At 45.7% G+C, this 11,058-nt stretch overlaps 1 protein-coding gene across 1 annotated transcript; it reads right to left on the bottom strand.

The window, feature by feature from the left end:
- Positions 1 to 1,964: 1,964 nt before the first annotated feature.
- On the bottom strand, positions 1,965 to 5,511 carry LOC6590990 (prominin-like protein). Its single transcript, XM_026984785.1, has 10 exons — positions 5,066 to 5,511; positions 4,859 to 5,006; positions 4,658 to 4,786; positions 4,398 to 4,585; positions 4,174 to 4,338; positions 3,985 to 4,115; positions 3,591 to 3,926; positions 3,424 to 3,536; positions 2,359 to 3,367; positions 1,965 to 2,287 (listed from the first exon to the last, which is right to left on the bottom strand). The coding sequence occupies exons 1-10, from the start codon at positions 5,439 to 5,441 to the stop codon at positions 2,000 to 2,002; spliced, it is 2,883 nt and encodes a 960-aa protein (XP_026840586.1). The 5' UTR covers positions 5,442 to 5,511; the 3' UTR covers positions 1,965 to 1,999.
- Between the last annotated feature and the right edge of the window lie 5,547 nt (positions 5,512 to 11,058).

Genomic DNA, 11,058 nt, shown 5'->3' with positions numbered 1-11,058 from the left:
TGCGGTCTCAAGGTCTCACCCATCAAGTACTTTTTCACCTGGCACTAATATTAACAAGAAAGTATGGGAAATAAAAGAGTCAAGGACAGGGACACGGACAGGGAGAGAGCGAGAGACCAGGTAATTAATAGGATTAAGTACCAAAAAAGCAAACACAATTGGCTGTGGCTGCTGCTGGTCTCCTACGCAAACAATAACACAAAGCACTCAGCTTTCTGGAGTCTTTTGGAGGCAGGTGGGCTCTGCCTCTGTTTCTGCCTCTGCGGGTGGTTCCTTCTGTCCTTTTCCTCAAACATCATTATATAACACACACTGCTACAGTGAGAAAGGGAGCTGCGGTGGGGCAGAGAGGAGTGTCTCGGATGTCGGCACCTAACACGCTTTAATGCAGGTGATTAATTGCTTTTGAGGTTCGCTGGTCCGCTGTGTGTTGGAAATTTTCGAAAATTTCATTAACTCTTGTGTAGAAGTTTTCTGAGCTTTGAGCTTCAGTGTTTTGTGGGTGGGTCGGGGGTGGAGTGTGTGTGGAAGGGGGTTTCGGATTGGGGTGGATCCATCGTCTGTTTGTGAGTGACTTGTAGGCAAGCATTTCTATTTGGCTGAGACGCCAGGCTAATTAAGTTAAAGCATACTGCCTGACAGCTGCACCCCCGCCCCACACTTTCGAGCCAGGAGACTCCCTCACGACTGAGGACTCAGCACTCGGGACCCCCACCGATTCAGCAGCTTCTGCTAATGATGATGGCAGAGACGGGCTTTAAATTGTTTTTGATTTACTTATTTCCGCTCTGATAAATTACATTTGCCGACGACAAAGTTCACTCGACAGTTTGGCTAATGCGCAAACTTTTCGCGGCAACTGTGTGCGCTGTCTGCCTGTGTGCGTGTCCCCCACGTCCCGGGGAGTGGAAGTGGAAGCTAGTCATGAATTTGAATAATTTATTCATATGTTGTGTGGCTGACATTCTGTACATCGTGTCCGCTCGTCTGTCAGCGGATTCACAGCCAAACGCGCTTCTCAAATGTAAATTTAATTACCTTCGAAGTCTATCAAATGGCCATTTGTCCTTCAGTCACTGCTTTTTTACAATATTTTGTCATTCATAGTCGACTTCTGGTACTAAGCTCCTTCAAATAAACTCCAAGTACACATTTCTTGCTAAAAAAGTGACAGAAATTCTGCTTTTTTCGGCTGTTGCAGCTGCTGGTCGAAAGGCAACAAATTTGTATAATTTATTTGCTGAGAAATGTCATCAGAGATTTCCTTTCTCAGGAGGGGACAACACAGAGTTGCTTTGATTGTATCGTACTCCCCCACTGCCAACGGAAAATGCAATCCGCTTGGCCGCTTTCCATCCTTGGGAAATTGTTGTATTAAAAATGCAATAAGTGGATAAACTCGTCGAGTAATAATGGAATTTCTTGAGTTGAACAAACAAAAATGTGAACAGAAAGAATCTGGGAATGGTTTCTGTCCAAGCTTTTGCCGACGTTCAAATATTTGAAGAACATTCCGGGAAATTTGTAAATGCCGTGCATCATACGCTAATTTATTTCTGATGGGATCTGACGCGCATACGTATAACCATCAGGTAGTGGCTGGGGGCAAAAATAATGCGATTACCTACCACAGCAATGAATTTTTAATGTGTGTACTTTCCATAGTAATCCCCAAAACAGATGCCACACACACACACATTCGAGTATGATTCGATATGTACATTGTATGAATACATATGTCCAATTGAAGTATCACTCCCCCTATCCCCTCTCCTTGGCCACCAGAAGAAGACTTCAGGACTTTTGGCAGGCGGAGGCGCACTTTGATGGTTCTGGGCCATTAATTTCTTGGGGTCCTAGGCAACACAGCAGCTTTTCATATTCTTTTGCGCCATGCGTTCGCCCTCAAGAATACAGCCCGAATATTTGATCTATTTTAAATATATTTCATAAATTTCCTTTCAAATTCACCAACAACAACATGGGGTGAGCGATCCCTCTACTCTCTCTTCCGCTTGCTGTTCTCCACATGCATCTCCGCCAGTGCTGGCTGGAGCTGCTGCAAATGCCTTGGGGGGCGGCCAAGGCCCACGGGGAAATCAGAACCAGGCGGACGTGGGGTGTACTCTGGTCGAGCTGTGCAGACTGGACATTTGTGGCCATCGTCAGCATCTTCCGCTGTGGCCGCAGGGTATATTACAAGGTACAAGCACATCAGACGATGGCATACGAAGAGTATCGGCAGGAAGAGCAAGGAGCACAGCAGCAAGCCCAACCAGGCGCTATTCTGCAAAGATAAACATAAGACAACGAGAAGATCAGCTCGATCAGAGTATTGCCTGGGATGTCTGTACTCACCAGGGGATTTACCAGGCGCTCACAAACGTAATTAATGCCCCGATGGTAAATGTAGGCGAGCGGCTGGCAATTTCCGACATTCTTGTTGGATTCAGTAATTATCATATCTATGTAGTCGCGGATCTGGCTGTTGATGGCGTCGGTAAGATTCTGGGCAAGGTTGTTGATATACTCCTTGCCTCGTCTTTGGATAAACTTCTCGGCCCTTATTATCCCGTTGAGCAAGACATTAATCGATTCGCCAAAATCTAAGTTTTCGTACAAAATAAGCTCACTGATCTTCTTAACTTCGTTTTTCATTTTAAACGTTGTCTCAGTTAGTTTGTCGTTAAATTGATTGTAATATGCCTCGGCATCAATGCGACAGTTATGAAAGGCCACGTGGCAATTCCAGTAGTAATAATGGTAGGTGCCTTTGGTGGTACCTGCAGAGTCGGGCGTTGCGCCATCTTCGTACGTCCAATAATTAAAGTCACTGACAAGGGCTTTTTCGGCGACATCCCCCATACCGTGAATTTTATCTAACATGGAGTTAGACGTATATTGGAGGCACAGAAATGGTAGGTATGAGCTGGCGTGGTAGCTCGAGAGATTGCCGTCACGCATCTCACGAAGTAGCGTTTTTTCCTCCTCAGTCAAGAGGTAGACCCTAGATAGATCGTCGGTAAACTTTGTCGATTTTTCGGGTTCATTGAGGAACATAGGCAGGCGTGTCAAGTCGTCGACATTGAAAAGATTATTCGCTCGCAGCATGTGAAAGATGGACTCATTTGCCTGGCAGCTCCTGATGGCATTCGACATACGCATGGGAGGCAATACGAGATCACCACCTGCGGGCGACAACAATCTGTTTACATCGAGCTCGGCGTCCAGCTTCCGAAAGAGTGTATTTCTATCGTTGTCGCTCGTCGGGGAACAGACACCCTCATAAGTAACCAGACCGATGAACAAGTAGAACAGTCCAACCAGCGTAACGAACGAGTAAATAATAAATATTAGAATCATGGCCCTGTAAAATGCAGAAACATGAAATATAATGACGGCTCTTTATGGCCGCGCACTCACATTAGCAGACAGGAGGCGCCCGTTGACTTGCTGCAAAATCCAAGTCCACCAGCTGCCGTCCGACTTAGCCCGAAGCAGCCGCACACAAGGCCCGATATCAGGACTATAATAAGCTGCGATGGAAGCATAAGCGAGGGATAAAGCCAAGGACAGGAAAGTTTACTTACTATGACGATTAAGACGTATGTGAATTTGAAAATATGATCGCGGTTTTGGCCAAACTGGTCGTAGACATCGCCGTACGTCTTTGTTGCACGTGTGGTATTGGCGTGGATGTCAGTAATCACAGCCTCAATTATGCTGCGTATTTTTGAGGCATATTTAAAAAGCACATCACGTCCCTTGTCGATTTCTCGCTGCAATGGCGGGATGATGAGTGACATCTGTTTCCGGATTTTGTCACTAACTGTTTCTAGACGAGCAAAGGCCCTCTTTGGTATTTCAAAATACTTCTCCTCAATAATCTCCTCGATACCCTCCACATAGACAGTTGTATTGGGGATCTAAAGTAGACGTAGTCAGTAGCGGTAGTGTGTCACGTACTCAATGGTAATATAATACCTGATCGTAGTGCAGGCATCTCGCATAGCCAAGGAGAGGAATCATGTGTACATAGTGGAAGCTTCTGCTATGACTCGTTTGACATAAAACACTGGTTGCATAGTATAGGTCCCGCTTCAATCCTCGAAGACCTGAAAGGAGCGGATACATTCGAGTCCTAATTAGGCAACGGGTTATTTGCATAGTTACAGTCTCGATATTGGGACCCTTCATAGCGTAATTCCTTCTCCAACATATCCAGATTACGCATGATGATTAGAGCCTCTGGCATGTTGTCTAAGATGCGCTCCAATTCAGTCAGCGCATTACTGTCGGATGTATCCATGAGATCCAGAAAGATGTGGGTATCCGCTTCTACAGACGGCGGAAAGCAGGTCTCAAATGCGGAAGGCGCACAATTTGAATGAACTTACTCTCCAATAAATCGGTTAAGTGCGTCTCCAATTCCATAAAGTTTTTCAAAAAAAGATGCGTGATGTGATCAGCCACATCCTTCAAAAAGACGCAGGTGTCCTCGCTTCCGCTCCGCATTGTCATTGAAGTATCATCAAATCCCCGCTCCAAAAACTTGTTCGACGCAATCGCAATATAGGCGCCAAGGCTGCGGACAATCCGAACACATTATTAGGGCGATTACACTCAGATCCAGACCCAGACCCAGACCAAGACTCACCATAGGCCCAAGATAAGTATCGCTAGGCATATGCCGCAACAGATGCGCCGTCGGAAGTCCCTTGCGACAGTGCATGCCGGACATCCCTGCTTGCACCGTCGACAGCAGCAGAGGCAGCAATAGCATACACTGCGAATAGGATAGGATGCCAATAGCATGCAAATGCTGGGTCTTCCTCTCAGAGGATGAGTCCTCACTTACCCAATACACGGCATGAGAATGATGCCGGCCAAGAGGAATATCACGAAGAAAAGAAGCAACCAGTAGCGAGCCAGCAGATCTGACCAATCGTTTTCGTTCACCTTGGGGCCCAGAGCCACCAAGTCATCGTCCAGTAACACAATGTATTCTATAGCACAGGATGGTTATAGCCTCGGATGGTGGAGGTTGTTCGTGGGTTAAACTCACTCTGTGGCAGCGGCGGATCGTCGGTTAACACCAGCTCGAAGAGACTATGGGTAATATTGACGAAGAAACCCAGGGTTTTGGTTGGTGCTGTTAGATCCCCGGTGTAGTTGGTACGCCCCTTGTACTTTGTGTACTCGGCAGAAGGCCAGTGCAGCTGTCCAACCTGTTCGTGCGTCGTGCCATGGCCCGCGTAGCCTGCGCGCCACCAGGATGGGGTTCCCTCTTCATCACCGCCTTCCACATTCGTTGTGGCTTCGGTTGGACCTTCATTTCCATCGGGCTCCTGAGCCAGCACAAGCAATATAAGTGACCCCAGAACCAGACCGTACATCAAGCAATGGGTCTTCGCCCATCGCCGATGTACCGTCGCGATCATCTTGTATCAACAGAACCTTCTCGAAGCGCAGATCCTTTCTTTGTGGGTTGTGTGAATATAGAAATGTAGGAAGCACACCTTAGCACTTGTTGTGTGGACCAGAGTGATATAGTTAGGGCTATACCCCAATGACAGTTAAATCGGAAGCTGCTTTGGTTTATCTTGCACAATCTGTTGCCGATTGCACCTGAGACACATAATGAATCTATCCATCGATGTTGGATAAACTCAGTTTGTGTGAAGACAAAGAAGATAACTCGTGACAGTACGAAGCAACACGAAAGTGCGAAAATCACGATCAGCTCAAGACTAACTAAGAGCAGGCGAACCCAACGTTGTAGAGCGTTTGTTGTCTCTTTCTAGTGTTTGTTTCACCGAGAGCCGAGAGAGTGCGCTGAAAGCGGCCGACGTCACCTTATGATTTACCCATGCCCTAGAGAGCGAAAGAAAGAGAGAGAGTTAGAGCACGAACACGAAGAGCTGCTTAGATGCTGAGCTGCCGTAACGAAACGAAGAAGGCGTTATAAAGAGACGAAAGAGCGGCCGCTGCAGTGCGTAAGCATATGTATGCAGTGCAACAACAGTACTATTTACATATGTACAGTGGGTAGTGCAAACAGTGAACAATAAAAGGGGCTTACGTGTGGCTGGGGAATATTAGGCTGCGAAATGCGACAATTTGACTTAGATTTTTTCACACTAGCTGTAACCTGCCCCGCTTCGCATAAATTGTGGTTTCAGGGATAAGAAATGAGGAACAAAGCAACGCAAACGTTTCATACAAGTTTAATTTGACAATACTTGGGGATACACAATTTGTTTTGGCTTGCCGACACGGAACCACGCAATGTTCCGTTCCGTTCCGTTGCCTCCCACTCCCGCCATATCCGTCTCCCGTTACGCCTCTTGATGCTGAGTGTATTCCTCACTCGTAAGGAAGCCCGTTCTCAGGCATACTTATTCGAAAGCCGACTTCTCGATCCCTATCTGTTGCTGAAGGCGAAGCGTTTTGCTCCATACAAATCATTCCTTGATACCTTTCTTCTTCTTCTTTAACTCGAAGATATCTTCTGCGTCGCGATTCTCAGGAGATTAATTAGTTGATAGCCCTGGAAAGCTCAACGTTTACGATTCTATTTATAGTATGGGCTATTAAAAATTCTGTTCTTTGTACTATACCGTTTTTCTCTCAGTGCGTACACATCCGCTCCACCTTTGGAGTGGGGGCTGTAATTGGCGTAACTCGAGAGGCTGGCAAATGAAAAATTAGCCCAGTTTGGGGCCCGCCCGAATGTGCAAATAAATAAATAAATAGCTCAAAGGTGATGTCAAGTGTCGATTGGGTCACAGAGAGTAGAAATTCGATTTTTAGGGTACCATTTGTTGGAGCAAAATTGGAGCAAAGGATCCTAGTTGCCACAATAGTCCCGGCCAATTAAAAAGCCCATAAGTAGTGGAAATAATGACAGCAGCCCACAGATGCATTTGCCAAGTGTTAGTTTCGGGCTTAATTAGCTTGGCCAAGGGGGCCAGCAGCAGCGGCGGCAGCAGCAGGAGAACTTGAAACCGCCAACGCTTTGGCCATTTGAAACTGTCAGCGACAGGCAGCACCGAGCAGCACCCGACATTCTGGGGGCCTGGGCTCCTGCCTGTTGGGTGGGTCGACTGCTGCTGGCGGCGGCACATGTCCACAAAACGCTGTAATTTATTAGCGGCAGTGGTCCACCCACACCCCTGTCCGGGCACTGGTCCTACACACGCACCATGATAAATGGCATTTATATTGGGTTACACTTGGCCGACACACTGGAGGAAACACTTTTGCATGCTGTAATTATCAAGGATTCATTCACATTCGCCACGCCCCCGCCCCCCGCCTTATGTCCTGCCACTTCTGGGTCCTTTCTGCTGTTTGTTGGCTGCCTTTTCAGCTTTAATTGCCCCTTTTTCTTGACTGTAAGCTGACAAACGGTAATTATTCACCCTAATATGACATTATTTATGCACATTTAATGCTAATTTTTATGTTGCTTCTCTAGCAATTTGCGAATACATTAGCTCTGTTTAATGCTGCCAAATTTGGAGTATTTAAAAGTATCTAGGAGGAGCTGGAGCTAAAGCTGGAGCTGGCGAAGATCGAATAGGTGCTCTGAAGGACCAAGAGGAAGCCGATTGATTGTCAAACTTTATACTCGTATTTGTTTGACATTTCACCGTTTTCTCTTTTACTTCCAGTCCACTCAAATTGGGAGCCATCTCACGCACTACCAAGCGGTGGATAATACAGGAAAATCTGAGAAAATTAAAATAAATCTCTCTCTCAGATGCAAGTAAGTCCTTTATTGATATTTTACTTGGGTGTGATTAGTCATTCTCTCTTTTTATTCCTTTCTCCCTCGCTTTGCAGGCCTTGGCACTAATCGGAATTCGGAAACCAATCAAAGAGCGCTTCCGATTCCCGCTCCGCTTACCTTTCTGATTGATGACCTTCGGACGACGACAACCCACCCCCACCCCCCCGGAAAGTGTGGGGCTTGTGGAATATATTGACAACTTTGATCTTTTTAATTTCTGCCCCCGGAATTTGAAACTTTTTGCCGACCAGTTGTCACACACATTTGGGAGTCAAGTTGTCAACGGCACGGTTGCCATGTTTCCTCGTGCCTTTGCCCTTGCCCTTTTCCCTCCCACGGATTATTATTATTTTTTTTTTGTTAACCCACCCCCGTGGTCCGAGGAGGGGAGTAACAGGAGCCACGCAGGTGGCAACTTGTCGCCACTTTATTAACTGTCAATCTGGTTGGCATTTTTTGTGCTTTCGTGAGCTGGAAATCCAAAAAATGTGATACTCTTCCAAAGATAGGGAGTCTGAATTAGTGGTCGAAGAAAATCCTGCCCTACAGAGATTTGATAGACGATCTACTTGACAATAAATTTATGTTTGTTTCGCCTTAGTCTTAAGAGTTTATTTCGCGGATTATTGTAAAGTTTTCTCCAAGTTGTGATCTTCCTTTTCCGCCTTCTTGTAGAGTATTTGAATTTCCTCTTGCCACAAGGCACAATTTGTTTTTCATTTATTTGCTGGCTACTTTAGATGTTGTTCCTCGTAGATCCTAGATCCTGACAAGGTACACAGGTACTGCCAGAGCCAAGAGCTTGATTCTCAGACTCGTATGTGTCGCCTGCTGGTGATGGGAGGACAGTCCTCCTCTGTGCCTCCCTGTCCCTCGTGTCTGTGGCACATTCTGTCACTTTCTCTGTTGCGCCTCACGGAACATGGAATTTAATATTTCCTGTCAACGAAAAACAAGAACAACACTGAAAATTTGAACATGATAAATGTGTTTTATTTGGGGACCCAGAGAACTTTCACGGCTCCTTCCGCTGCTGCTGCCCCGACGCCCCTCTCCATCTCTGAGGCTGCCACGTGGGTGTCGTTTTCCTGCTGGGACCTGGCACGGGGATTTGTTCAACACGACAACAACAGAGGCAATCTCAGAGGTAGAGGCAGAGGCAAAGCTTGTGCCATTAACCCAGTTGCTGGCACGAGTTTTGTTATATATGTATGTGCTTGCAACATCAAAGCATCGGAGCGACAAAGCTGACGACTGCCCACGATAGGGGGGCACTCGAAAATCCCTCGCCGTGGCGACACCATCAATGCATTCTACTCCCAAGGGCCCTCGGCATTGGCCGCCATGCAACAGAAAAGTTCTCGAGTGCATGACACAATTGTGCGGACAGTGGAATCGTATAAACTCGTATAAAAATAGGAATTATGATATGATATGCCGATGCGATTAGAGAATACCCCCCAATAGCCCCCACAACTCCTTAGAATGGGAGAAGAACAGGCATCAAATATACTGGATTCTATAGATTTGCTGGAACCCTTCCGCCTCACATATCCGCCATACCCAACGATGCCACGGAAAGGGCATAGGAAAAAACAAATACTCGTCTGTCGAGTGCAACAGAAAACAGTGGCATACAAAATACATTGTAAATGTATCCGTTCCCCTTATGAAGTGCTTGCTGTGTGGCGGGGGTGGGGGGGTCTGCAAAAACCTTGACATGAAATGCAACAAAGCAGAGAATGCTTTTTTTCCCCCCGTTCAGTTGGTGCAACAAAATGAAGACAGCCATGTTGCCAATATTGTCGGTGAAAGGAAAATAGTTTCGCTTTCTGTGGGTTTTTGGGCATTTTGATGGCTTGATTTATTAGCCAGAAGTTGCAATTGATTAGGTTGTTGGCAGGGAATGTGGCTTCCCGATTTCTGACATGTTGTTCCACACGGAACGGCTGTAGCCTCATTAGATCGTATGCGTCAGACCCTCGCAATGACTGAAATCCGCCCATAATGGCACTTTCCTGCTCCCCCACACCCGACAACTGCCCTTCCCCCCCTCCCCCACCCCTGCACTAGAGTGTCTAATGAGCAATTCAGAAAAGTTTTCATTTTCATTTTCATTTTCTCCGCTCTCTGGTTGTTATGCACACTTTGCCTTTGGCTCGCGCATCGCCCTGGCCACTTCACCGCACAGAAGAACCCCCACTTAGACCGTCTTAAGTGACAGCTCGAGAGTCGGGCGAAAGCAGAGGGACAGAAGAGTTTGCCCTCCCTGCCACCGTGGCACCCACTTGGCTAATAGGCCTTGGTCTTGGTGGAGCGGAGCGGAGCGTTCTTTTCCGCTGGCAGCAGCAAAAATAGTTTTTCCCCCAGCCTCCCCCTCTAGTAGCCCCCCTGCCGCTGTCGCGGCTCTTCTGAGTGAGTGATTCACGTCAACTGAGGCATGATTCTATACAACTAAATGAGTTGTCGTTTTTATTTTGCTTATATTTCATTATATTTTTGTTTCCGAGAGGGTGAATGTGAATGGCGCTGTCTCGTGTTCTGCAGGGCAAGCCACAGTGGAGATCCGATGATGCGGACAGAGATCAAGAATTATTTGCATATATTCGGTGATCTCTTAAACTTACAAATTATATATATTTTATCACATATTTTATTAATTTAAGAACGTTAAATTATTCAAAGAAAAATAATACATAAATATGCAAGTCCTAATTTTAATCCAATTGTATTAAATCCACTCTTTAAATCTTATAATCTTTAAGGGTTTCTCTTACTTAAAAATACCTTATATTTAAGGGACACAAAACTGTTACCAATTTCCTGCTGAGCCTTGGAAAGGATTGGTCCAAAAGCGGCTTGTAGAACCAGAAAACCCACATTCTTAATAATAAAATAAATTAAATTGAATAATCGATTAGATAAAAAACATGTTCAAAGCGAATTTGCACTCTTTTTGGACAGAAAATATTTTATTTTAATGCAAAATTAATAACAAAACGAATATTAATTTTACGGGCGAGTATATTCATAGTGAAAATGTTTTCCCTCAATGCGAATTTGCACTGTGTCGTGGAACATGAACAAGCTATAAAACGTAAGACAAAAATTTAATAATAAATTTGATATTTGAGTGCCGCCTCCGTCACTCCGTCACTCCGCCACTCACCCGCCATTCGAGCGTTCAAATATTTGTGCTTAATTTGTAGCTGCAATGTTTATTAAATATTTGGAATATTCCATTTAGTGAAGATCCCCCTCCC

This window comes from Drosophila persimilis, unplaced genomic scaffold (assembly GCF_003286085.1).
Source record: "Drosophila persimilis strain 14011-0111.01,24,50 unplaced genomic scaffold, DperRS2 tig00000002-arrow-pilon, whole genome shotgun sequence".
NCBI lineage: Eukaryota > Metazoa > Arthropoda > Insecta > Diptera > Drosophilidae > Drosophila > Drosophila persimilis.
This window is presented reverse-complemented; position numbering and strand designations above follow the sequence as displayed.